The sequence below is a fragment of the Acanthochromis polyacanthus genome, chromosome 13 (genome assembly GCF_021347895.1).
Source record: "Acanthochromis polyacanthus isolate Apoly-LR-REF ecotype Palm Island chromosome 13, KAUST_Apoly_ChrSc, whole genome shotgun sequence".
NCBI lineage: Eukaryota > Metazoa > Chordata > Actinopteri > Pomacentridae > Acanthochromis > Acanthochromis polyacanthus.
The window spans coordinates 17,818,849-17,844,977 of NC_067125.1; the positions used below are offsets into that span (position 1 = coordinate 17,818,849).

Sequence of the window (26,129 nt, forward strand, 5' to 3'; positions counted from 1 at the left end):
TGTTTTATGTTTCACTTGGGTGTGCACAGCCCTCAGTGGCATAATGTAGGAAACAGCTTGAAATAAACATGATAGGTTAATTTGCCATGAGGGCAGGTGATGGTCACAGTCACAAAGAAGAAAAAAAATTGCACATGAAGCTTAAGCAGTGGCACCATGAGTGGTTGGTGTCATTTTTGAGCGGACTTGCAGACAAAAGGAAAAAGAAAAAAAAAAAAAAACTATTGATAGTGACATATACATTGCATATATGTAAATCATGTTTGTGGGGCTTCATAGGACTTAAATCAAACTTAAACACAGCTTGTGACATCGCACAGAAACCTGAAACTCATAACAAACACTTCTGTGAGAGTAACAGGCTACATTCTGACTTTTTTATCATATGAAATTTTAATTCATACGTGGTTTTAATTGATGTTTGTGGAAGTTTGAGTTACAGTCTATTTGCCCTCCTATGCATATGAAGTCATGAAAAGCATCTACAACACAAAACATTTCATTTACAGACATTTTACATTTTAAGACATTCATGTTTTAGAGAAGAACAGTCAAATGTTAAAATTTTTGTGTTTAATCAAAAGCAGCAAGAAACACTTTCCATGAAACATCCCCACGTCCACGGTTGGATTTTAAGATACTTATATTTCTGCATAATATTCAGACCAGCATATCTCTCTTTTAGTTGCATTGTCTTTCCTCCCTCCCAACAATGTTAAAAACAGCAACAATAACAATTACACATCCCTTTCTGTTCTTAGTATTTTAGATCTTTTTCTCGTACAATGCTGCTGGTCAGAGCTGGTGAAGCTCAGGCTGGGAGGCCGTGGACTCTGTAAGGCAGCAGGCTGGTCAGTGGGACAAAGGGAGGCGGGTTGGTCTCCATGTGGGGAGTCAGTGAGTAAGGAAAACTCTGGGTGGCAGCTGACTTTTCTGCTGGAGGGAAAAACACTGGTGCTCCCTGGATGAGTGGGACAGGATGAAACAAAGAGAGGAAAGAAACAAAAGACACATTTACCACAGATTAGATTTAATCCATTATAAATGTAAAGGGTGATCTTGCAATAGCTTCCCATGTTGTGCCATTATAAAAAGTTTACAGTCAATGATCAAAGAAAAACACAATGAATTTACCAGGTACATTTTAGTTTGATTTGGGAAAAAAAAGAAACAAATGCTTGTAAACTTTTTTTAAAAGGTTTCACTTCCATTAAAAATTCATCAGCCTTGTAGAGGATTATAAAAACTGATTTAGTGTTCTGATGATATCTTCCCACTAGTAAACACATAGCTTTATTACACAGATCAAAGCTGAACTGTCACAGCCAATAGGTTGATTTAATGTGGGAGGCAAGGGTTGAAACCTCAAGAATCTTTTTACACAACTTCTGTTTGTGGAAAAGTTTTTTTTTTCTTCTAAAGGAGCGGGGGGAGATAAAACCCAACATGTGAGGCCTTGAGATTGACAAAAAAACATAACTTTCCATTTTCATAAAGCATTGATCAAATAATACTTTTAAAGATGTAACTCTTCAGATTCAATTCTGGCTGATTTTGCAACTCTTCTGGTGACTGTAAGAGTACAACAAGTACAGTTTAATACTACAGCAAACATGCATTATGCAGCTACTTCATAGTTGTTAGTTGCTTGAACAGAATTGTTTTATTTGTCTGCATGAATACAACTTAAACAACATCAGAAGTTCGACAGGTAGAATGAGATCCCAAATAAACATATGGGGCAAAGGTACCGCATTTGGATACTTAGTCACTTAATCTTACATATTCCATATGAAAGGGGCATTTTTTCCAGTGCATGCTCAGAGCCACCAGCCATCAAGAACCTTCAAGCTTTCCATACAAGCCCGTCACCAACAAGAACCTCCTCACCTCTGTGTTCTCTCCCTTAGTTTCCCACTCCACCATGACATAACTATGAACAAAAAAACCTTTTAACCTGAGCATCCAAGTCACAGTCCTGCATTTGGGTCCAGAAGCCACTGGCCATAACATTCTTGCTTGTCGGCAGTCTAGAGGGCTGCTGGAAAATACTTCTGGATGATTGAGACCAAAAAAAACAAACTTTTTGAATAAGAAGCGATGGGAAAAAATCCCTTCCCAGAAACCTTCATTTGCAGTTGTGCAGAAAAGCGGAACCCAGACAGAGCTTCACATACTTTTGCAATTCACACAAAATGCAATATTGGCTAATTTTCCTCAATAAATAAATTACCTTTTAAAATCTTTTTATCCCATTTGTTTAGTTACATTCTTTTTTATCTACTTTTAGGACGAGGTTTTGGGTCATATTTATACAGAAATATAGAAAACACAAACTTTCAAGCAAAAAAATTTTAAAAGTTAAAAGTTAAAGTTAAATGGGCTTTCCTTGTTGCTAACTAATTGTTGACAAATTATTGAAATCAGCTCAAAAAGTAACTCGATTTTTGTATCAAAACCAGTGTCAGCACTAGAACGGATGAATAGTTTAAAAATAAGAGGCACCACAAGTATAGATCTCACTCACTAGTGTCACTTATATTTTTTGCAGTGCTTTACAAAAAATATCACCTTTTTGTCAGTTGAAGGTCTACGTAACAAATAATATCATTCTTCCCATGGTCCCTGCAGATCATTCAAACCCCATCATGGATTAGAGGCTGCAGAAAAAAATAGTGAAGGTCTTTCTGCATATAAATGGTAGGGGGAAAAGGAGGAAGGCACGGTGAGGTTATTGATGCAGAAACGTTCCATTTACTGTTTTTCTAAATTCATGGGAACCAGAACTTCCTGAAGGTATCATTGTCTCCAATGTGCATCATAAATAAACGGCCAAAATTCCACATTGTACTCCTTACAGCTACGAAAATCATCCCATGTTAAAGAACTTTTTTAACATGTGTAAGCCAATGGTAGCCACAGCAGAGTTATCAATAATCAACAACACAAACTGAATACAGTGAACATATATCCTTTGTTAATTTTGCAGTTTAAGTCAACAGACACATAATGTGGGCCTCAAAGGCTGCTTTGTTCTTCTTGCCACTGTGACACAGAAACAATGTCTTAGTTGATCCCAGCGTTTTCTTTATACATGAGCTCTGGCCAGAGGTCATTAAGTGTCACAAAAGTCTTTGCCATGGTGCCTGCTGCCCCACAATGCCCTCTGTTTGCAACATGGAACTGCCTTTAGTAGTACTAAACATTTCCACACGTTGCTACAGTAATAAACAATGACCGAATGAACATACACTTTCTGAAATGCATGTCCTTCGTTTTATGCTTAAAACACATTTCAAGACATACTTGCAATGTGTCTTATTTAGATAAATGGTGTCAGATTGGGAAATATTAAATGACTCTCATCGAGGGCAGAAAACTTATTACTTTAAACGGTGCCAAAATAGAAACCAAATCAAGCTATTAATCCACTCCATTGTAACATTCTACTTGTCAAGATCCTTCAAAAAACCTAATTTATAGGAGCTTTAGTTCCAAAACTAACAGCTGAAATCTAAGTAAGTTGAAGGAGTGAAGGATGCATTTGTTGACTGATGTTGTCTAAGCTGCAACCATAACAACCAATCTGAATCTCTGTGGTGTCGAGACTTTTTAATGGATGGATGTCGGGTGAAGATGAAGAGGTTTGTGCATTTCCAGAACTGATACGATGGTTAGTCTCATGTGCTGAGATGAAGACATAAAGCAACCAAAGGAGATGAAAAATTAGACATATGTTTGTAACTGTATCTTGCGCTTGTGTGTGTGTGTGTGTGTGTGTGTGTGTGTGTGTGTGTGTGTGTGTGTGTGTGTGTGTGTGTGTGTGTGTGTGTGTGTGTGTGTGTGTGTGTGTGTGTGTGTGTGTGTGTGTGTGTGTGTGTGTGTTTTGAGTGTACACTGACTGGGTGGAGCTGCTGTTCTGTGTGAGTGTTGGCGTCCATCAGCAGTGGAGCTGTAGGGGAAGATGCTGAGCTCTGAGAGGGATCGGCCACAGGGCTGCTACACCTCTGCTGCTAAAAGAAAGAGAAACATATTATTTTAAGTGGAGGGAGAGAGATTGATAAAGTAGGGACATTTGGGCCTTGGAATTCCAGAAGAGACACAAACTCAGATAAGAACATGTGGGTTTTAGAACCCACATCAAAGTGCCATTTTGGAGGTTTTACGACCCCGGAAGATCTCTCTGCCTTCCACAGAAAAACACCATAATTTAGTTATGGAGACATCTGACTCTGGCAAGGAAAACGCCCTTTTCCTGCAGACATGAGGACACATATTTCTGTGTTCCTAACCTTTAAAGCAGAAACGACACCCAGACCTCCTGCAGAGAGATGGTGTTTGAAGCAGAACTTTTAACACCTTAGAATCCCCATTTGAAAGACTTTGTCTCTCACTTCTGCTGTGAATGCTTGTTGATCAACACCTTATGCTGACCTAACTCTCCTTCCCTCTCTCTGGAATGCTCTCTCTCCTCTTAGCAGAATCAGATAAGAGAGTCGTAAATATTAATGACCTCCTGGAAACCTTTGGGAGGCTGGTAGAGACACACTCTCTTCAACTGAAACATCCATCCATTCTCTTTACACCACTTTATCCTCACTAGGGTCGCGGGGGGTGCTGGAGCCTATCCCAGCTGACTCGGGCGAAGGCAGGGGACACCCTGGACAGGTCGCCAGTCCACCGCAGGGCTACATATACAGACAAACAATCACACTCACACTGTGACATATAGTTTAGTATATAGAGCACATTTACATATGGTTTATTGAATTAATAACTCACATATTTGTTAGTTGGTATAATCTGGAATATGTTACTGTGGTGGTGGGCGTGGGAGAGCTCAGCTGCAGGGGAGAGAGGTGTGGAGGAGGGCGTGTGGAAGCACCGTCAGGCTAATTGACGCAGGTGTTACCGACTAGACTCTTTGTTCTCTCTGCAGTAGCATGCTGGAGCGGGTGCACAAAAAGGACACAGACAGCGAGGAAGGTGGCTGGTGAAGACGCACACGGGTGGAGGAAAGTTTACCGGACGAGGTCCTGTGATGCGCCGGGCATAAGTTGGAGACTGTTTACAGGACGAGGTCCGGTGGAGCGCCGGGCATAAGTTAGAGACTGTTTATTTGTGTTTGTGATTCTCCGGTGAATAAAAGCCAGTTTGGTATTGCCAACCTGCCGTGGTTATTGCGCTGAGCGGACCCACCGACAGGACATCTGTTACAGTTACCTTTGATTGTTTTAAAGTAGGTTTTAAGGATCATGGTGAGAGATACACAGATCACGTTTGCACGTTTAATATCATATTTTAATCCACTCTGACCACCTCTCCTCTCTGCCTCTCATGAAGTTTGCTGGACCAGACCCGGAGGCGACAAAGGCTTTTGTGAACAGGACGCTCAAGGTTGCCGTACCGACGGTACTACACGGCTCGGAGCCCAATCCAGGCGTGTGGTAAAGGCGTCATCCAAAACCGCAACTGTGTCCCGGTTCCAGAGCCTTTGCTTGACCATTCTGCAAACAAAGTAAGATCAGCTGAGCCTTACCTGTTTCTGAATTGGGGTTGATGTCCCTAACTACTTGATTACCTAAATTCAATTACTCCGTTTATACCGTTACCAATCGGTCGTATTCCAAATTATTGTTCATTGAGTCAGGTCGTCCGCTATCTGGCTTCTATCACCGTCATCCTCATATTTTAATTTGCAGATTTGAATCTACTCACCACACGTACACACCTACACACACAATCCCACATACACACGCACGCACACACACACACCCGTACACACACACGTTACCTTTCTCACTTCAAATAGTTCACTGTATTGTTGGTAGAGTAGTAAATAAATGTTTTCATTTAGACTAAATCACAGTCGTGTGCGTTTCTGTGTGTGAGAACTGGGTCAGTTTAACCGAGAATTCTAGACTTTCAGATATTAGACTGTTTAACTGTATCTCAACAGTAATCTCCCTGAGATTCTGCGTAAATTAATAGTTTCCCTAGAGATCTAGGGTGGTGCCCTTTATTTAACAAGTGCAATAACAAAATAACCTTCCGTAGTTTTTCCTACAATAACTTACCATTGTTACGATAAGATCATGTTTTGGACCCACTACGTTGATGACAGCCTTATGTTTACTACAGTTCTACAACTACACCATCAGCCCTAATCAAAGTTATCAATCGATTATCCAAAACATTTATCATCTTCCTGAACCTGAACATCACTACAGATTAAGAGGATCTTTTTTATACTACAATACACTGCAAAATGACAGAAGTACTTCACTGAGGGCTGACAGTTCTCATCCAAACAGATGTAAAAATAGCATTGTTTTTGGATAGCTCCAGCTCTTGGACACATTTGTGGTGACAAGACAGAATTTGAGAATCAACCTCAAGAAATTAAATCCAGATTTTGTAAATGTGGCATTAGTTGAGGCTGCAACAGTTAAGGCATGTTCTCTGACAATCTAACAAGACTGCTGCTAAAAATAGCTTTAGACTGCGATTTGTAATACAAAATAGATGCTGTGACTCTAAAATCAAACAAATCATTGAATGCAACTGGAGCATCATCCGTAATGATCCAAAATCCCTAAAGAACAGGCTTGTAAGAAACTCCTACGTATTAGTTTCCAAACAACGAAAATGGACGAAGTTTTGGGGCACATGTAAACGGTGTGAGAGTATAATTCAGAGCAAGACTTTCTGTGAATATAAGACCAGCAGCTTCATCATCTGCAACTCTGAGTTTGTTGCTTGTTGTTTCCATGTGTGCTAGACTAAAATAAAGTTAATGTTTTGCTGAACACAAATGTGTAATCTGTGTCAAAAATGAAGACTACTAAGCTGCTAAGCGTTGTAAAGAGGTAACGCTGTGTTCTTAAAGGTTCAGGTCATGAGATTATAAAATGCGTCCATGAGTTGGGGGTGACAAATTGAAGTTGTAACTTCAGCATTAAACATTTTAAATGTGGAAATTGAAACTTAGGTTTAAATAAGAAAATAGATTTTGCAAATTTTTGTGATGGTTGTGTTATTTCAACTTTGTTTTTTGTGTACATCAATCAGCCACAACATTATGACCACTGACAGCCAGGTGAAGTAAATAACATCAATCATTTTGTTATAATGCAGCATTCTGCTGGGGAAACCCAGAGTCCTGACATTCATATAGATGTTTGACATGTACCACCTACCTAAACACTGCAGGTCAAGTAGACTGTACAACTCATCACTGAGTGGTCAGAGGTTGGTCTGTGATCCAATGTGATTGTAGAATGTCTATGTCTATTTAGTTAACGAAGAAGGTCTATACACCTTCCATAGTTTACTACAACTGTTTCTTTACTACCTTTCTGAATCACTTTCAATCACTGTACCTTGAAATGTGTAAATACTGTATATTGACTTTTGGGTTCAGATTTAGTATTTCTATAGATCAGGGGTGTCAAACTCATTTTGGTCCAGGGGCAGCATACGGCCTAATTTGATCTCAAAGGGGCCGGACCAGTAAACTTATAGCATAATTACCAAGAAGTAACAATAAGTCTAAGTTTTTCTGACGTTTTAGTGCAAAGGAGAACAAGTATATTAGAAAAATCTTTATATGTGTTAAAATGCTACATGTTTGGTACAGAGAGCAGGAGAGAAGTAAGGAGATACAAACACTGGTTGAACTTCATTCAACTTCATTGAACTTCGTCCTTGTTCATTGGTCTCGAATCCCTCTTACAGCTTCCACCATCTCTGAAGGTCCCTACGAACTACAATTTCCACAGAGTTCTGACCTGTGCGCACATGATCAAAGCTATTGGAAATATGAGGCATTGTAGTCACGCAACTCGCTAACGCTGAGAATTCTCCTTTTGCTGCGGTGACATTTTGATTAAAAAAAAATCCAAGTAATTCACTGAATTTTCTGTTTCTCATATCTGGGTGTGACATGGCACTTTGATACAATGTGAAGTAGTCAGTGTACAGCTTGTATAACTGTAAATTTACTCTCCCCTCAAAATAGCTCAACACACAACCATTACTGTCTAAACCACTGGCAACAAAAATGAGTACATCCCAAGTGAAAATGTCCAAAGTGGGCCCAAAGTGTCAATATTTTGTGTGGCCACCATTATTTTCCAGCACTGCCTTAACCCTCTTGGCAGGGCCGGATTGGGAGTCAAATTCGGGCCGGGACTTTTTGGACCAGACCAGCCCACCTGTGCAATCAACCCCCCCACCCCTACATTTTGTCAGCGGATGCGTCCATGGAAACGACTCGAAAACACATGAGGACAAGAAAAGTCAAAGTCTTGAGTGTCCTTCAGGTCCTGTCGTCAGGGCAATACTAACTAGCCAGGGTGCGCTTGAGTCTGTGACTTCTTTCAAATTCATGCAATTCTATACCATGTTTGTATTGCAGGAGACAGCTACATTTGGCTAACTAGCCAATTAGCTTCTAAGGCTACCGTGGATAGACCTTGGGCTAAGATTTTACACTACCGATGCTAACAGCTTGATATTTCTCTACTAAAGGCAACATATTCAGACATCCTCAAAGATATAGTGAAATGCAGGATTCTTTCATGCTCACCACTCCAGCCTCACTTTCTTCACATCGATCTGCATCCTCATCCTCGCTTGTTGGCTCAGCCTCTTCATCAACAGGTGGCCCTTGTGCCTGTGATGGACCGGCAGCAGCTACAGCAAACATTTCTGTTATTGTTTTACTCTGTCCGGTCGACGCTTCGAGAGCTTTTCTTTTCTTTTCTCTGAGCTTTTCAGCCCCCTATACGTTTTTTGATGTTCTTCTCCATCTCCAACTGCCTGGCTGGGCTTTACTGCACACACCGCGATATCAAGTCTAAACTCTACTCGGCCCAGAGCTGTCACCTGAGGGCGGGGCTGAGTGTGCGTGTGGTGTGACGTATGTGGGCCTGCGTGCCTGTACAGGGCTGATGAATGATTGGATGCTCATCCCATTTGGCCGCATATGGATAAATAAACAAAATAAATGTTTTTTTGCCTTTTTATTGTGATAGTCGCAGTGAAGAGTGACAGGAAATGGGGAGAAGAGTAGGGGGAAGACATACAGCAAAGGGCCACAGGCAGGAAGTGAACCCGGGCCGCTGCATCGGAGACCAGCCCCTGTACATGGGTCGCCTGCTTAACCCGATGAGCTATACAGGTGCCGGGTGTCCAACAAACAAAATTATTTAATAAATACCAGCGCACCGGCCCTTCGGTCAAACGACCGAATGAAATAACGTTCAATCCACCCCTGCCGCTTGGGCATGGAGTTCACCAGAGCATCACAGGTTGCCACTGGAATCCTCTTCCACTCTTCCATGATGACATCACAGAGCTGGTGGATGTTAGAGACCTTACGCACCTCCACCTTCCGTTTGAGGATGCCCCACAGATGCTCAATAGGGTTTAGCTCTGGAGACATGCTTGGCCACTCCATCACCTTTACCTTCAGCTTCTTTAGCAAGGCAGTGGCCATCTTGGAGGTGTGTTTGGGGTTGTTGTCATGTTGGAATACTGCCCTGCGGCCCAGTTTCCGAAGCGAAGGGATCATGCTCTGCTTCAGTATGTCACAGTACATGTTGGCATTCATTTTTCCCTCAATGAACTGTAGCTCCCCAGTGCTGGCAACACTCATGCAACCCCAGACCATGATAATCCCACCACCATGCTTGACTGTAGGCAAGACACACTTGTCTTTGCACTCCTCACCTGGTTGCCGCCACACTTGACACCATCTGAACCAAATAAGTTTATCTTGGTCTCATCACACCACAGGACATGGTTATAGTGATCCATGTCCTTATTCTGCTTGTCTTAGCAAACTGTTTGCAGCCTTTCTTGTGTATCATCTTTAGAAGAGGCTTCCTTCTGGGGCGACAGCCATGCAGACCAATTTGATGCATTGTGCGGCGTGTGGTCTGAGCACTGACAAGCAGACCCTCTACCCCTTCAACCTCTGCAGCAATGCTGGCAGCACTCATACCAGGGTTCTCGCCAGGATTTTTTTTCAGCGTAACGGCAGGTCCTCCTGCACGCGCGCAATAGATGAGAACGCGCATGCGCAATAGACGGGAACGGGTCAATCGACAGAAAAGTACGGCTGAGGTGGGGAGACATAAATTAACCTAGATAGGCACCCAGTTGATAAAAACAAACGCACATGGTGTTATCTGTCAAGATAACAGCGCAGCGGCCCTAATCACAGTGTTAACCCTTCCTGTTCGGCCAGGTCGGTCAGGAAGCCCAGGGTTAACCCCCTTCACTTCCTCAGCAGCCGTAGAGGCAAAGACACAGGAGCCCAGCCGCATCGAAGAACACTGCAGCCTTTATTGTCTATCAACAGTGGCTGAACCGCACAGTAAGGCCAACCCAGCAACTACACACCTTCTCTCCTCCTCCGACTGCATCGACCATGGCACCGACTGCCGTCTCTCTCACTCGCTCTCCCCCTCCCTCCCACACACACGCTGCTCTCTCTCCCTCTCTCATGACGGAGCCACACACTCTCATAACAACAGCGTAATCTTTGAAATGCGCTGGCGTAGCGGCCCTAATCACAGCGTAATCTTTTAAACTGAGCGTAACGGGCCGTTAAGACAGCGTAACGGCCCGTTAGACAGTGTAACGGGCCGTTATGGCAGCGTAACTGGCCATTACGCTGAAATGCGCTGGCGAGAACCCTGCATACATCTATTTTCCAAAGACAACCTTTGGATATGGCGCTAAGCACGTGCACTCAACTTCTTTGGTCGACCATGGTGAGGCCTGTTCTGAGTTGAACCTGTCCTGTCAAACGGCTGTATGGTCTCGGCCACCGTGCTGCAGCTCAGTTTCAGGATGTTGGCAATCTTCTTACAGCCTAGGCCATCTTTATGAAGAGCAACAATTCTTTTTTTCAGATCCTCAGAGAGTTCTTTGCCATGAGGTGCCACGTTGAACCTCCAGTGTCCAGTATGAGAGCAATGACACCAAATTTAATACACCTGCTCCCCATTCACAACTGAGACTTTGTAACACTAATGAGTCACATGACACCAGAGAGAGAAAATAGCTAACTGGGCCCAATTTGGACATTTTCACTTGGGGTGTACTCATTTTTGTTGCCAGTGGTTTAGACATTAATGGCTTTGTGCTGAGTTATTTTGAGGGGACAGTAAATTTACACTGTTATACAAGCTGTACACTGACTACTTTACATTGTATGAAAGTGTCATTTCTTTAGTGTTGTCCCATGAAAAGATAGAAATAAATATTTGCAAAAATGTGAGGGGTGCACTCACTTTTGTGAGATACTGTAAATGAACCTCGGAGAATGTGTGGCAGTTGCTCTTTCTGAGGGGTCACCCTCAGGCTGAAGCAGTAGGCTGTAAAGAGGCAGGACTGTGCAAATTTTAAGTTAGACAACTAATGGTTCCTACTGGCTAGTAAAGCCTGGAAGCTGTCTAGTTGTGGAGGAGCTTGAAGAATGGTAGAGGTAACAGTCTTCTTATTTTTTATTATCAACAACTTTTATTGTAGCCCTGCAAGTTTGTATGAAACGCATAAGACAATAAAAATGGATGTTTACCATATGGAAGCTTAAAGTAAAAACCTGGGCATCAGTTTCATTTCCTTGAATAGCTCTCCTGAGGGTTTTGTTGCTGTGTAATAATCATCTCTGCAATCTTTGTAATGAACTCCAGGCTCCTCCTGGACCCACTACTTTATGATCATCAGCTGATCATGGTGGGATGATTTCAACTCTGCGGACTCAGTGCCGAGCACAGCCTGAGCCAGATAGAATGTGTGTACAATGAAACCCATCTTGTGTCTGCATTTCAGAAAATTATGGACAACACATGGACCAAATTTTATGCACTATGTAACTCATATCAATGTTCTTCTTTACGGCTTTCGTAGTCATGTGATAATGGCAACGGCATGACATCTGATCAGGACAAATTCGGATTTACGATGGTCGGAAGCTATCAGTTTTTATTGTGATGGCAGGTCATGTTCTGCTCCAGATGCTGCAGCATTTTAGCCTTCCAAAGGTCGAACTGTGTTCATGACGATGGTTCAGAGAGGACTGCTACCGAGTGAGGCTGACCATTGGCTTTGGACTTTTCTCCTCTCCACTCTCTTGCAGATAGGAAACTGTCTCCCCATCTTTTCTTTGTTGTTTAAGAAATTACAGCATCACTACAACTTAAAGACGTTCCCTTTATTTCAATATATTTATGTGTATCAGTTACAACCTGTCCTGTGGTGTGGTTTGTGATCTTTGATGAAGCTGTGTGGTGAAATCTATCGAATTTGTAGGACCAGAGTTTAATGAATGTTGACAGCAAAAAGCATTTAGGGAATCTGAAAGAGTGTGTAAGACTTTTTATGTTTTTTGACTTCTTCCAGTAAGTGTCAGTTTTTTAGTCTTTTTACAACTGCAACTAACACAGGCTGAAAGATAATAGTACAATGTGAGAATACTCTTTTTTTTATTGCAATTTATTAAGAGAAAATGAGAAGAAACCTAAAAACTTCTACATTTATGCAGCCTCTGAGTGGGTCTTGGTGCCTGCAGCCGTCAGCAGGGCCATAGATGAACGTAAAAAGAGTCACTTGTTTTTAAGACCCCTCTAGTGAAAATGCTTTTTGGTCTGTGAACATGTCTGTATGGTGTTTTTTAAATGTAAGAAGACACATCACAAGCAAAATATGCAGTCAGTGCCATGGCTGAGCATTTCCACCTGACAATGCAGTGTGCCTCAGTAGGTAAGAACTTTAACTGAGCTCAGTCGTGCTGCGTTCACATATAAAGATGTGTTCAGGTGTTTGCAACAAGTTGTTCTCTATGTCTTACCGAGTCTTTGATGCTGCCCAGCACTGCTGTGGTCAGTATCCCTGCGAAGAAGGCCACGAGGTTGAGGCTGGTGAGAATCCAAATTAACACGTACAGAACGAAGACTTCCTCACAGCTTTGTACTCCAACAAACTCATAGTAGTTGCTCAGGTATCCTCCACTGCAGAACAAAGCAAAAGCTCTGACTATTCCAAATGATTTGTCGGACAAAAATATCAACAACTAATGTGAAGTCAGTCCTGAAGTGGTCATGAGAATGTTTTAGCAGCTGATGAGTCTGTGTCTGATTGATTTTTGATGACATGTAACACTGCAGTAATGTGGCAGGACAGTGGTGCGTTGTCTCACTTGGCACAGCCGTACAGGTCGCAGCAGTAACAGGTCCCACTTCGTACCATCATGGTGCAGGACTCCTTCGGGCTCCAACACGACACCTACAAAAGGAAAACGTCAACAGCAAATACAACAGAGACAAGTCCAACACAACCATAGTTAAAATAGAAAACTATGGAAAATGTGGCATAAATCTGGTTGAAATCTTATTAATTCTGGACCTGCCAAAGCTTTACCTAACTGCAATGTGTAAATCTGTATACAACAGTGCATCTATACTCACAGCCGTGTAGAAATTCTCATAGATGTAGCTGCTGCCGCTGCTGTAATACTGGCATCTCCCCTCTTTCAGTGGACGGATGTCCTGGCAAAAGTTAAAATATGAAGAAATATCATCCACAAAATTCCCTTCAAGACAGCACCAATCAATCTTGCTTAGGTAATAAAACAAGAATAATATAAATAATCTGGACGACATATTGGAACAGAGTAAACTATGTTGACTTTATAGTCAAAAACCTCAACTTTCCAAAATTCATTTATATCACTTTGAAGAAAAACTACCTTTGGCTTCAATAAACTGGTAAAATAAGGGTCACTTCACTGGGAATTGTTTTTCTGGTGGTATTCGTGGTGATCATGGATGGTTAAGTTTGGTCAGACTGTCAGGGGAGGAAGAATAAAGCCCTGGATATAATTCAATTATTGTGCATCATGCAATGTGTGTTGTTTGATTTGCACCAACGGTGATTTCAACAGAACCTAAGCAATTTTGGAAAACAGCCTTGAATCATGGGTGGAAATATTCCCTTGATGTGGTGACTACTGATGGTTCTTTTGTGGGAAGTGTGCTCTTTAAGTGAACATGTGTGTAATACATCTTCATTATAGGGCCTCCTGAAAATGAAATGATACTTCTGAAGTGGTTTATCTTGACGTGGAAAATTTCATGCAACATTTCCTAAAGTCTTCAACCGTATCTTTTAAAGGGGACTTCTTGTGCTTTTTCTCATTTCCCGTCATACATACACACATACATAGTGTTACCTACAATATAAGATGCTAATATTTAATGTGGGCAAAGTTGAAAATAATGAGCTAAATGTATGAAACAGTAAAGCTCAGGCTTCAATCTGCTCTGAATACTAGGTTTACAACTATTTTTTACTTTTGTGCTAGAGCTGTAACATCATGTCGGTCATTAATTTTTTTATACAGTCATTTGCTGCAGGCACAAGCCCACAAAGTGCAGCTCACAAGACTCCAATTTTGATCTCCACCCTGAGGCCTGAGCACTGAAACCATCACAGACTTAACTAACGTCACCATGTAAGTGCCTGACTATGTGAGACTATAAAGGCTTGAGATGTTATAAATAAGAATGTGACAGCACTTTGGAACACCCCTATCCCATTACCTTGCTGACGCCACAACATGTTTTGGACAATTGGGACTTTTCATGTGACTTTTTTCAAACAACTACACACAGACTGATTCCACACGCTGATTATGAATCTATGTGTTTTTATGTTTTTATGCAAACTTCTTTTTTTTCTTGTAATTTAAGGGGTTGGTTGCTTCATCCATTTTTGTGTGGTACCTTTTCTTTATGTTGACTTTATGCTTTCAATAGCCTGTTCACAGAGTTGCTTGGAGTGTTCTTTTGTCTTCATGGTGCAGTTGCAGCCATCGTTACTGATTCACCAGTGACTGGACCTTCCAGATGCAGACGTCTTTATACAACAGTCATTTGAGATGCATTCACTGCACTCAGGCGAAATTCGCTGGATTTTGGTTGATTTTTTTCCGAATGTTCTCCGAGAAAATATTAGAATTTTTACTGCTATATATGGAGTCACTTTAGATATTTTTAGAATTTTTTTTTGGAAGATTTTTATTCATTTTTTGAAAATTGTTACAATTTTTATTTATTTATTTTATTTTATTTCTTGTCAAATTTGGGGATTATTTAAAAAAAATAAAACTTTTAAGTGAAACTTTTAAGGAATTTTCTTCCTGAAGATTTTGCAAATTTTTATAAATATGGGGAATTTTGTGCTGAATTTTTGGATTTTTTTTTCAGACAAAGGAACAGTATTTTTTGGTGCTGTAAATGAGGACAACAGGAGGGTTAATACAAAACCAACTGACTTCAGTGCATCACTAACCTTACAGATTTACATTCACCTTAGATGTGAACACAGACATGTGACTTAACAGTAACAGTTGTCACTTTACAGACAGAGCAGATAGCTTGTCTTTGTATTACTCAGGAATGCAGCTTTGTTTCTTTCAGTGAATCTTATCCTGTTCTGCTGCAGTTATATCAGTCGCATTCAGAAACAGCTTCTTAAGGCTCTCAGTGATCCAGAACATCGGACATCTGGACACATAAAACCAAAAACAAATTGAGGTAATTTAATTCTTATGCAATGATTGAGCCATCTGGATGAAACTACCCGGTCTGCTGTTTTCTCACAATGTGCTTTCATAACAAATAATCTGAATAGTTAAAAAAAAATATTTAAAAAAACAAAGCTGAGAAATGTCATAAAGGTTGGACTATAGTTTGTGGGAACTCTTTTTGTGGGCAACATTGTGCAAAGTGTCAATATTGCCAACATAACAGTGATGCTGGAACACACTGCAGGCCAACAGGCTGTCCAAGTGGAACACAGTCAACCAGCAGAGAGGACTGTTGTTGTTTGAGGATCTTCTGTTACTGCGTTGTTTCATCATCCATCTCTAGAGTTACAGTGTTCACATGCAAGCGTGGGTAACTCACCATGTTTAAGACAATACAGACACCATCGATCACCAGGCACAGAAAAGAGGTGATGATCCCGAAGCTGAGGAATACAATGGCAGCCGTCAGCTGGAAGAGGAACAAAGAGAGAAGCAAAACTGAAGGAGTTTCCGAACAGAACAATAAAGACTGACGTTATTTGGTTGAAATCGGAGCACAGCTTGACAAGAATGCAGATTATGGCTGAGAAAGTTTGTCTAAAAATTATTTTTCCAGAGGGTAAAAGTTCTGCGTGCTGATCACGCATCTGCACACTTTAGAGTCGATTTGTCAATTTGTTTCAAAGGGAAATCTCAGGTGAGCTGATTCAAATTAGGTCAGGTCACCAGCAAGCTCTGGAAGAGGCTCCCTCTTGTCAACGTCTTCTCTTAGATTTCTCCAATGTTTCCTCTCCAGAGTATTTTTGGAGTTTTTTTCCTTGTTGACAAGAGGTTGCTGGTCTGACCAGATAAGTTTCCTTCTTGTGTTATTTTTGGAGGTTTTTTAATATTTAAGTGTCACAGGAACCTGTAGCCCTGTGACAGACTGGCAACCTGTCCAGGGTGTCCCCTGCCTTCACCCAAGTCAGCTGGGATAGGCTCCAGCACCCCCAGCGACCCTAGTGAGGATAAAGCGGCGTACAGAGAATGGATGGATGGATGGATGGAGGAACCTGTATGATTGTAAGGTCAGGTCACCAGGAAGTCCTGGAAAAGGGTCCCTCTTGTCGACATCTTCCGTTGTATTTCTCCAATGTTTCCTCTCCAGAGGATTTTGTTTTATTTCCTTTTTGATTAGACATTCCTGGTCAGTCCTGCAACAGACACTGAGACAAAACTGCTGAGCGTTATCAGCAGGCTGTCTGGCCAGACAGCACAGCTATAGCAGAATCTGAACTGGAGCCAGAGGTGAGGGAGCAGAGGTTGCAGGAGAGGATGACCACCACGCAAGTCAAATTAAACAGCTTCTCCAGCAGGGACGGAATTCAGGGGAAAAGACGAGTGCACAGTCCCAAATTGCAGTCGTAATGTATTCCAATGTAGGATATTTTTACTGAGTTTTCGCACAATGCTCTGAATTGGTAACATTAAGCGGTGATATCATACAGTCCTCCATCTTTGCTCACAAATGTGACTTTTTGCCTTTTTGTCCTTTTAGGAAACGGTTCGTAGACTTCATAACTCTGAAGGACCAGTGATGGGAAAAACAGCATCAAAATAAACAGCGTTACTAAAAGCTTTATTTTTTTCAGTGACTTATTGCTATTTTCATCCTTGCAGTGCTGTCACTGTTACCGACAATTAAATGGGGTGCATTTTAAACTAAAGCTTGTCATTGAAGCTCTTGCTATCAGACTTGGCTCTTAGCCACATGAGCTGCAAAAATGTTTATTTATATTTTTAGGTGAGAGAGGAGAGAGGGACGAGGCAATCGCATAAGTGATGATGATTGGCTAAGGCAGAGTGAGCTTTCACAGTAAGCCAACCAGAGGCAGTGTTCAGTTTACACACAAACCAAACATGCAGACAGCAGCCCCACACACCCATGAAGCATCTCTCAACGACACACACTTCTACAAAAAACTGTTGACACTGTTCATGATGATAGCAGGTCAGGTGTGGCTAACTTGAGCTCCGCTGACAAAGAAGGACACTGAGCCACGTCGTTCAAACATTGAAAGCTGGATTTTTCTGCTCCAGCTTCACAGAACCTTGAGGCACAAACTGAACTGCATGGAACAGGTACGTTGTTGAGAACACGTTCCCATTATCAACACTTGACTCAGACTCCTTCAGAGCTCTCTTTGTCAAAACACCAGAGGGGGCAGGTGCCGGTCAGCCATTTAAAAGACATTTTCTAAAGACGGATGCCAAAAACGCTAAAATGAATGCCGAGTTCAAAAGTGGATTTGAAGAGTTAGAATATGTAACTCTATGCAACTGGCTTGTGAAACCTGTTTAGACAAAAAAATCCAAATTCTTTGACATATTTAAACTATTAAAAAATCTTAATAAATAGTTACTTTCCCTGGTAACTACGTACTTTTATAGTGGAGTAATTCAGTTACTAATTCAGTTACTGTTTGGAAGGAGTAACTAGTAACTACAACTAATTACTTTTTTAAAGTGACGTGCCCAACACTGCTTGCAACCGAAATATTATTATTCCTGCTTGAAAGCAAGATAGTTGATACAGGCACACTAACTATACAATGCTGAGAATCTTATCAGCCTTAGTATAGCTCTGCTTCATTCCTGCTCTGCATTAATCACTAGTTAAACTTTTCACATTCTGGAGAAACGCTTCAATGAACTGAATATGAAAAATGAAAATTCCACTATGGAACATTATTTTGGGCTGAATAGGTTTCCTGTCTTCTCTGACAGTTCAAGGTCTTGTTAAAAAAGTGAACTGATCTACCTCCAAATCCCAACACCATCTGCTCTATACAAAAACTCCCTCAATGGATGCCTTGTCCATAAAAGCTCTTATGTCCTCTGTGGAAAGGATGCTCTACTATTGATCTGTCAGCATAAGCCAGGATTGTTTTGACAGTATAGTTTTACTGAACATATGTCAGGGTGAAGAAATGAAAATGGCCGCTCTGCTAAGACCAAAACTGGGGTCTTTCTGTGAACTCGGCCTCCAGAAAATAGCCCATTGTGTGCTTTAAATCTCCATTTATGCTTACGGCTCTGTAAGATTTTGTTTCAGCTGGTTTCACAAGTTCCTCATGTCTTGGATGAGTATTAACACCACTTAAAGTCTAGTGTGAAAATACTCATGCTCTACTGTGTAGATGTTGTGTCACTGTATGCAGCCTTGTTTATTGGTGCTGCAAAGACACACATGTTTTTAACAGTTCACCAAATTACAGACAAATATGGGAGTAATTGTAAAATCCTGCTTGCTGCCCCTTGAGGGCAGTGTTACTGGACTGAAAACCTCTAAAAAGAAATACATCTGTTTGCGGACTCTCTTTTTGCAACACTCAGACAGCTAATAATAAAACACACATTTGAATTTTTGGCTCACTTTGCAGAACGTCTGTCAAACTCAGATCCCAAAACGTCCCCATACTGTGCGGTATATGTCAGCGACTACAGAAGCACTAAAATAAATGGACCTAGACATGACATCTGCTACCTGGAAGAAGATCTGATTAACTTAATTTGGAAACCTTTTCAAACAACATTAGTACAGCATCAGGCCGGTCAAATTACTTCAGCAACATGCTTCATATCGAAACAATCAAACAAGCTTTTAATTATTTCCAATGAGGCGTCTGTAAAAAGATGTGCTGCAGGAGAGAGAGTCAGCAGAAGTCCGTTTCACAAACTCTGAAATTAGCTGACATTAGCTGCCTCATCCAGAGCTGTATTTTAGTCAAAGAAATGCGTGTTTAACAACTTGACGGTCTATTAGCATCTATAATTATTTTGCCCTCTTCTGCAGGGACTTAATGTTTTTTTAATATTTTAATGTGAGCAGCATGTAAGGGCAGTGGGATAGACGTATTAAAAACACTAAACATGCTGCAGCTCATTAAAAAGCCATTACATTCACGACACAAGATTCTTACAAATTGCCTGTTTTGTGTGATTGCTCCAATGTTCTTTTTCTTGTTTTGTTTTTTAACACTTGAGAGATTTTACAATCACTAAATCAAAAACAGATCACACAGACCAACCAAATGGCTGCACTTTTTGATGATAATAGTAACAAATACAAATATTAATATGGTTTGATATGTCTGCTGCTTGAACTCTTGGAAGCATTGATGTGGGATCTGATCTCAGATGTTATTAAATGTTGAAAAACTGAACAACAAACTTTCTCTGCAGCACAGAGAAGTCTTGGTCTTCCTTGTTTCTGTTGCAGTCTTTGTGAGATAGCCAGTTACATGACAGAGTTTTAGGTATATTTTGACCCCATTTGAAGAAACTTTCAAAGTTCTTGAAATTTTTCCAGACTGACTGACCTTCATGTCTTAATACTGATGGACTTCTGTTTTCTCTTTGCTCAGTTAATTCTTTTTTAAAAACTAGACCTGCAGATCAAGTCAATAACATAAGAGCTTTTTGACACATAAGCAATTTTTTAAAATCATGTGATGCAGCATTAGCACATGAACCACCATCAAAAGCACAACTGCTACATGAGTAAGATGACATGGATTTGTAAAAACATTTATATGATAGTTTAAACCCTGGGTCAGACCCAGTGCATAACATATTTTCTAAATTACAATTTGTTAATTACATTGTTCATTGTTTAGGCCTGTTCAGTATAGGAATAATTATAAACTTTCGATACATTTACAAGTGCTAGAATTAACTACTCCTGGCTTATCTGTCTGACCTGTTGACTAGATATGTCCTACACCACATTTTTAGGTCATCAGACCAGCATGCCTTAATAGTTCCTACATCTAGTCTTTCCCAGTGGCAGGTACTAGCTTTCAATTCTCAGTTTAAAAAAAACTATTTTTTTCTCATCTTTCTTATCCAATCTAGACCTAAATTATTTTTTTTCTGTTTGTGCAGTGCTAGCAAACACCCCTGCAGAGTATCATACTATGATTTGGTTTACTTTTGCTGTAATGGTTTAATTGTTTTATGGTTTTAACTGACTGCATTTGTCTTAATTTGTTCTGATGGTTTTATTAGACTGACCATGGTCATCGATTTTCCTGTTCAATGTGCCCCAGCTCTTTAGGACAAGACTCAGCGGTTCATCTACATCTAAAGGATAAGTGACACTCCTTTTAGGACAGCAGTGTTCACATACTGTACAGAGAAGACAGACAGTTTGAGAGAGGAGCGAAGAAAGTCTTCTACATTACTTCTACTCTGTTTAAAGATGGAAAAGCCATCTTGAAACAGAGTAGGGGGTCTGCAACACTACTACTTATAATTCAATGCTGAGATCCCTCCGCAGAAGGTTTCAGCACCATTAGCACACTGAATGAACCCTCATTGGGCGGTTTCACAACCATTCATATATGAAATGTTCTTGGGTTGTTACTGGGCCGTTAGATATATGATTCGAGGGAGACAATATATATCTGTGATGCCCCATAAGTCAGTTTGAACTGAGGAGGCCTCTTGGATAAGCAGTGAAACATCTTCAGGAAACAAAAAGAGAACTCCAGCTGCCTTCTATTATAGCTTTTAGTATCCCCATAACCTGGATGACTGAGGAGTTACACAGGCAAATACTAGTAAACAAACTGGCCTTGATGTAGCTGAATGTTTTTTAGCATTACATGGATTACAGCAGTAAGGTTCCTGGAGAAACCTTTAACAGCTTAGTTTAGAGAAAGGTTGCTGGAGGAAGCTTTAATATCTCCTAGGGGGCTTCTGGAGGAATTGTTGCAGAGTTTGGTATAGGCCTAACTGACATATTTTTAAAGTGTATGTCATTTTTAAGACTTAGTTTATTGTAATTGTGCACAATATTTCCACAAATATAATTTAATATTTTGGCAAACTAGGATCTTGTCTGACGTTCCGCTGACAGATTTGCAAGCAAACGACTCCCAACACTAATGACAAGGTCCCTGTTTGTCTCATTATAAAATGGTCAGCATTTATGTAGAAATATCTGCAATATTGTCTCATATTTCATATATTGTCTCAAGGTGCAATCCAGACAGTAACCTTAAAAGCATATTAGTTGGACATGCCAATGATCACTGTTTACACTGGTGTAGACAACGCACAGCTTAAGCCATTTCTTTACTTTAGCTCTTCTATTTCATATTTTCCACCAAATTGTAAACTTTGCAAATGCTTAGTATCAATCTTGCACATTCAGCCTACTGCTTGCAATTACATTTAAGTGCTTGGATTCTGACAGTATTAAGATATTCTGAACAGTGCCCACAGAAATTTCATAAGAAGAAGAAATCAGAGCAAGGTGTCGGTTACGTCAGCTGTACTCTGTCACGTTACGTCCCAAATGATGGTAGATGATGTAAATATGTGTCTAAATGTTGCATGTGTCTGTTAAAATGATACAGGGAGAGCAGAAGAACATACCAGCTGCTTGCGGTTCTCTTCCAGACGGAGTCCAAGAAGTCCCAGGAAAGCTCCAAGGGTTAGCTGCAGTGGACGCAATAAAATAACTTCAGCATTGTGCAAATTCAGTGATGTATGGTTCATTTTCATAAGAACTGCTACACTTTGTTTTCATTTGGTGCTATTCCAAGACAAGAAAATCGGCCAAATGAAGAATTAAAAGGCAATATTTACACGGCCATGCACGAGAGCAGCTGTTGTGGTCCAAATCTGACAGCACACAGTATGTTTTATGTTAAATACTGTTGCAAAACATGGTAAAGGTTTGCAATTATCCATGACTCTGGCTTATATTTTGACACAGACAACTCTTGGTGGACATAGTTCAGGAGAAATCTGACAGTACCTGCTCTTCCAGCTAAAAAACACGAGACAAACTGAATGCCAGATGACTGAGCATCTGTCTGCCCAACTAGCAGTCATCAATTTCACAGTCTACCTAAAACCATCTCTGTCTAAGCAAATGTTTTCAATACCACAGCGAGTGAAGATAAAACTTCTGGCTGTTGCAACAAGAGTGAAGGATTGCAGCTTTAAATTCATACTGGATATCACATGCAGAGGATGTTTGGATACCTTTTAAAACTTCCTGGTGATGGCTGCAATGTTAAAAGCCAACATTTCAGAGTTTATTTTAATCACAACTGTCTGTCATCAGGCTGAATAAATCATGACAACGATTTGTCAAGGGGCAAATAAACAACGTACAATAACTCCAGAGGCGTAGCCGGTCACATTCAGGCTTTCAGTCCGAGTAGTTGCGTAGACTCCCAGCACCACCAGCAGCATGGACAGACTGAGCATGCCCAGTACCAGCCACAGAGCTCTACTGACCTTCACCATTTTCTCTGCCGCCACAGAAGAGAAAATAAACTTTCAGTCACATTACACAGTGCAGCGCAAAATCATTAAAACAGCTTCTACATATTTCTAGTTAAATTTTAAAGTCAACACACAGTCTGCATTTAGTTAAGTTTAACTTCATTTATCTTTGTTTAATTGGGAATACAATTATTCCAGCCCGGTGACTTTATCTTGTTTAATATAAAGTCAAAAAATGTTTACAACTCAGTAAAGTGAGGTAAAGCAAGAGTTAAATACATAGTTGTTTTTCACTGTAGTACTATGAGGCTGATGCAAACAAACAGCAAATGTTTCTTAGAAATCAGAAAAAAATGATTATCCCAGAGCCACACAAACAGTATTTCAACTTCTGAAATACACAACAAATGCTGAGCAGCTGAAATCACTTATGGTCTAGTTAAGTACAAATTACATCCTCTTCAAGAAGGCAGCTGCTGCAGCACTTATTTATCCACTTTTAAACGTGATCCAAAATGAGCACAGAACACGACTGCAGCCGGTAACAATGAAAGATTACAATTTAGCTACTTAAATTAACTTTTTCTCCACTGAGAAAGAAAAACTTGCATAATAATCTAAGCAGAAAAGCAGAGACATAACATTAATTTTTACTACAAATGACCACCATTATTAATTCAGGCACAGAGTTGAAGTAGTGAAATCTGCATCCTTATGCAAGTTTGGGGGAAAATAGGTTGGATGTGATACAGTAAAAACAGAAAAACAGTAAGGTTAAACTCCGACAGTGAGCTTCAGTTATGAACATAATTAACAACACCACTATTATGACGAATTGTGTCAATGTGAAGTAATTACCATATTTATTTTGAAGCAGGTGTGACACAATTCATGTAGGAAAATGTGCAATCAATGCAATGTACTGAACTAAAACTTTTTGTTTAAGATACTAGCATAAACCTGTACGTATAGAGGGGCCTAATAGACTTTTCCTGCCCTTTTATGCATAAGTCAAGCTGGTATAAATGACTTTAGATCGAATTTGATTTGAGAAGCCACTGCAGAAGCCTCTGACTGACAAGAATTTGGATAACAGCTTGTTTAACACTAGTTAATTATTAAATACATGAAGTGGGATCTGACACTTACAGTTATGCACCAGCCAGAAACACAGCGATCTTTGCAGCATTGCATTCATTATTTGATCTTTAAGTCCACAGCAGATTTTTTTTTTTTAAGATTTTAGATGCAAAGAAGTTAAAAAGCTCAATCTCACCATCTCTAAAGGGAAAATATACCCTAGCAGTTATTATTAAAGTCATTCAAAGCCTGTGTCACTGTCTCACTCGGTGATAGAGGCATCAGTTTTCCTTCATCCTTACTAACTAACCTGTTGCTCGGCTCTTCTGCGCTGCTCCCTGGACCCTGGCAGTCATAATAGATCCACTGATCTGAAACACAGATTTCCCTCCGAGCAGCTTCTAATTCCTGATCCGCTGGTTTCAGTGCAGCTTCACAAGTCTTCACTTCCACTTTAACGTCCTCTCAGTCCCGAGGAGCTGCTGGCATCGACTGCGTGAATTCACATGTTCCACGAGAGTGTATCTGGCGAATGAGGGCTCCAGCCTCTGCTGCGTTCAGGGACAGTAGGAAATCTGTCACTCTGTAAGAATCAGAATCAGCTTTATTGGTCAAGTATGCTAAGTATGATGTTACACCAGTTTTCCTTTGCTCTCAACGTACTTTAAAAACATACACATGCATTTAAACATTGCAACAGGTTAAAGAAATGAAAGTGAATATTTAACAACTAAATACAGCAATAATTGTGTTTTAAAAGTGCATGTTTACAGTGAATCACAGTTTAGTTCAAATCATACAGATTCTAATGATACTGGAATACAGCTATTAACTATAAATATACTTATTGACACTTTGTTAACATGAAGTGGGTGAGCTACAGTGCAATTTAGCAGAGAGCAACATTGCTGTAATGGAAATATAATATACAGGGTGACACAAAAAAACGGGAACTTTTTAACAATCCAATAAAACCAAGAGTGATGTAAGAAAAATATTTTATTCATAGTAATTGAAACCTTAAAACATGCCATTTAAGAAACAATGATGGAATTTTAATTTTTTAAAAATTACATCCTTGGCGTCCTCCTGTACGAATGCATTCTTGAAATCTGTTGTTGAGATTCCTCATTGACTGCTGCAACATCTCAGCTGGGATACTGTGAATTTCATCCTGAATTCTCTGTTTTAATTCATCCAGAGTTCTTGGTCGAGTCGTGTAGAATTTACCCTCGAGATAGCCCCAGGTAGATTTCAAGAATGCATTCATACAGGAGGACGCCATCTACAGGAGGCAATTTTTACAAAATGAAAATTCCATTGTTATTTCTTAAATGGCATGTTTTAAGGTTTCAATTTCTATGAATAAAATATTTTTCTTCCATCACTCTTGGTTTTATTGGATTGTTAAAAAGTTCCCGTTTTTTTTGTCACCCTGTACTTTGTACAGAGTGGTTCAAGGTTACAGATTCAGGATTTGGAGTTGCAGTATTTGTTCAGGATTACAGGTTTACAACTTCTCCTGTCTTTATAGACTGTTTAACTGTTCACCAGACTCACGGTCTCTGGTAAAAAATAAATAAATAAATAACAGTCTGAGGAAGGACTTGGAACGGCCTGTTTCCTAACTCTGAACATGTTTAAGAACCAGATGGAAAATAGGTCTGCCTCAATGATTTTCCCTGCAGTCCTGATTGTCCGTTATAATCTGTTCCAGGCAAAATAGTCTTGACATTAAGTCCGAGTAATAAAAACTGGACTCTAGCAAGTTACACTGCATAGGTTGACCATGAGCAGCTGCAGCAGAGTGAGAAGGAGGCCATGTGCATGTTGAGTGGGATGTACTGCACTGTAAGCAAACACATCTCCCCTGCCAAGGAGATGTGCATCAAATAGGGAGTCGGCCCACTAGTACAGGCATGACTAGAGACGAGGAGCCAAAATCAGCGGCTGGGATCTCTTAACTCTCCTACTCACTAATTGATGCTGCAACTCTCTTTGCTCCCACATTTGCTAGGTGATAGTTTGAAGGTGGAGTCAGAAATAATCATTTAAAACACTTTATATCATTTTCAGCAGTTATCTCTCAAAGTGTGCTATCTGCTCTGGGTGTGCACTGAGAAAGAATTTGGTGTTCATGCCCAGCCCTGGCACTGTAAGT

The 26,129-nt window shown here is 40.4% G+C and overlaps 1 protein-coding gene across 3 annotated transcripts; it reads right to left on the minus strand.

Annotated features, from left to right (window-relative positions):
• Nucleotides 1-558: 558 nt before the first annotated feature.
• LOC110950159 (transmembrane protein 255B) lies at nucleotides 559-24,494 on the minus strand. 3 transcript variants are annotated; one of them, XM_022192604.2, is made up of 9 exons: nucleotides 24,279-24,492; nucleotides 22,775-22,914; nucleotides 22,028-22,090; nucleotides 15,984-16,073; nucleotides 13,482-13,562; nucleotides 13,214-13,299; nucleotides 12,866-13,025; nucleotides 3,903-4,010; nucleotides 559-961 (listed from the first exon to the last, which is right to left on the minus strand). In XM_022192604.2, the coding sequence occupies exons 1-9, from the start codon at nucleotides 24,322-24,324 to the stop codon at nucleotides 812-814; spliced, it is 924 nt and encodes a 307-aa protein (XP_022048296.1). In that variant the 5' UTR covers nucleotides 24,325-24,492; the 3' UTR covers nucleotides 559-811. The 3 variants fall into 3 exon arrangements, with proteins under 3 accessions (XP_022048296.1, XP_022048295.1, XP_051814072.1); XM_022192603.2 differs by having other exon boundaries at nucleotides 3,903-4,013; nucleotides 24,279-24,491; XM_051958112.1 differs by lacking the exon at nucleotides 3,903-4,010 and having other exon boundaries at nucleotides 24,279-24,494.
• Between the last annotated feature and the right edge of the window lie 1,635 nt (nucleotides 24,495-26,129).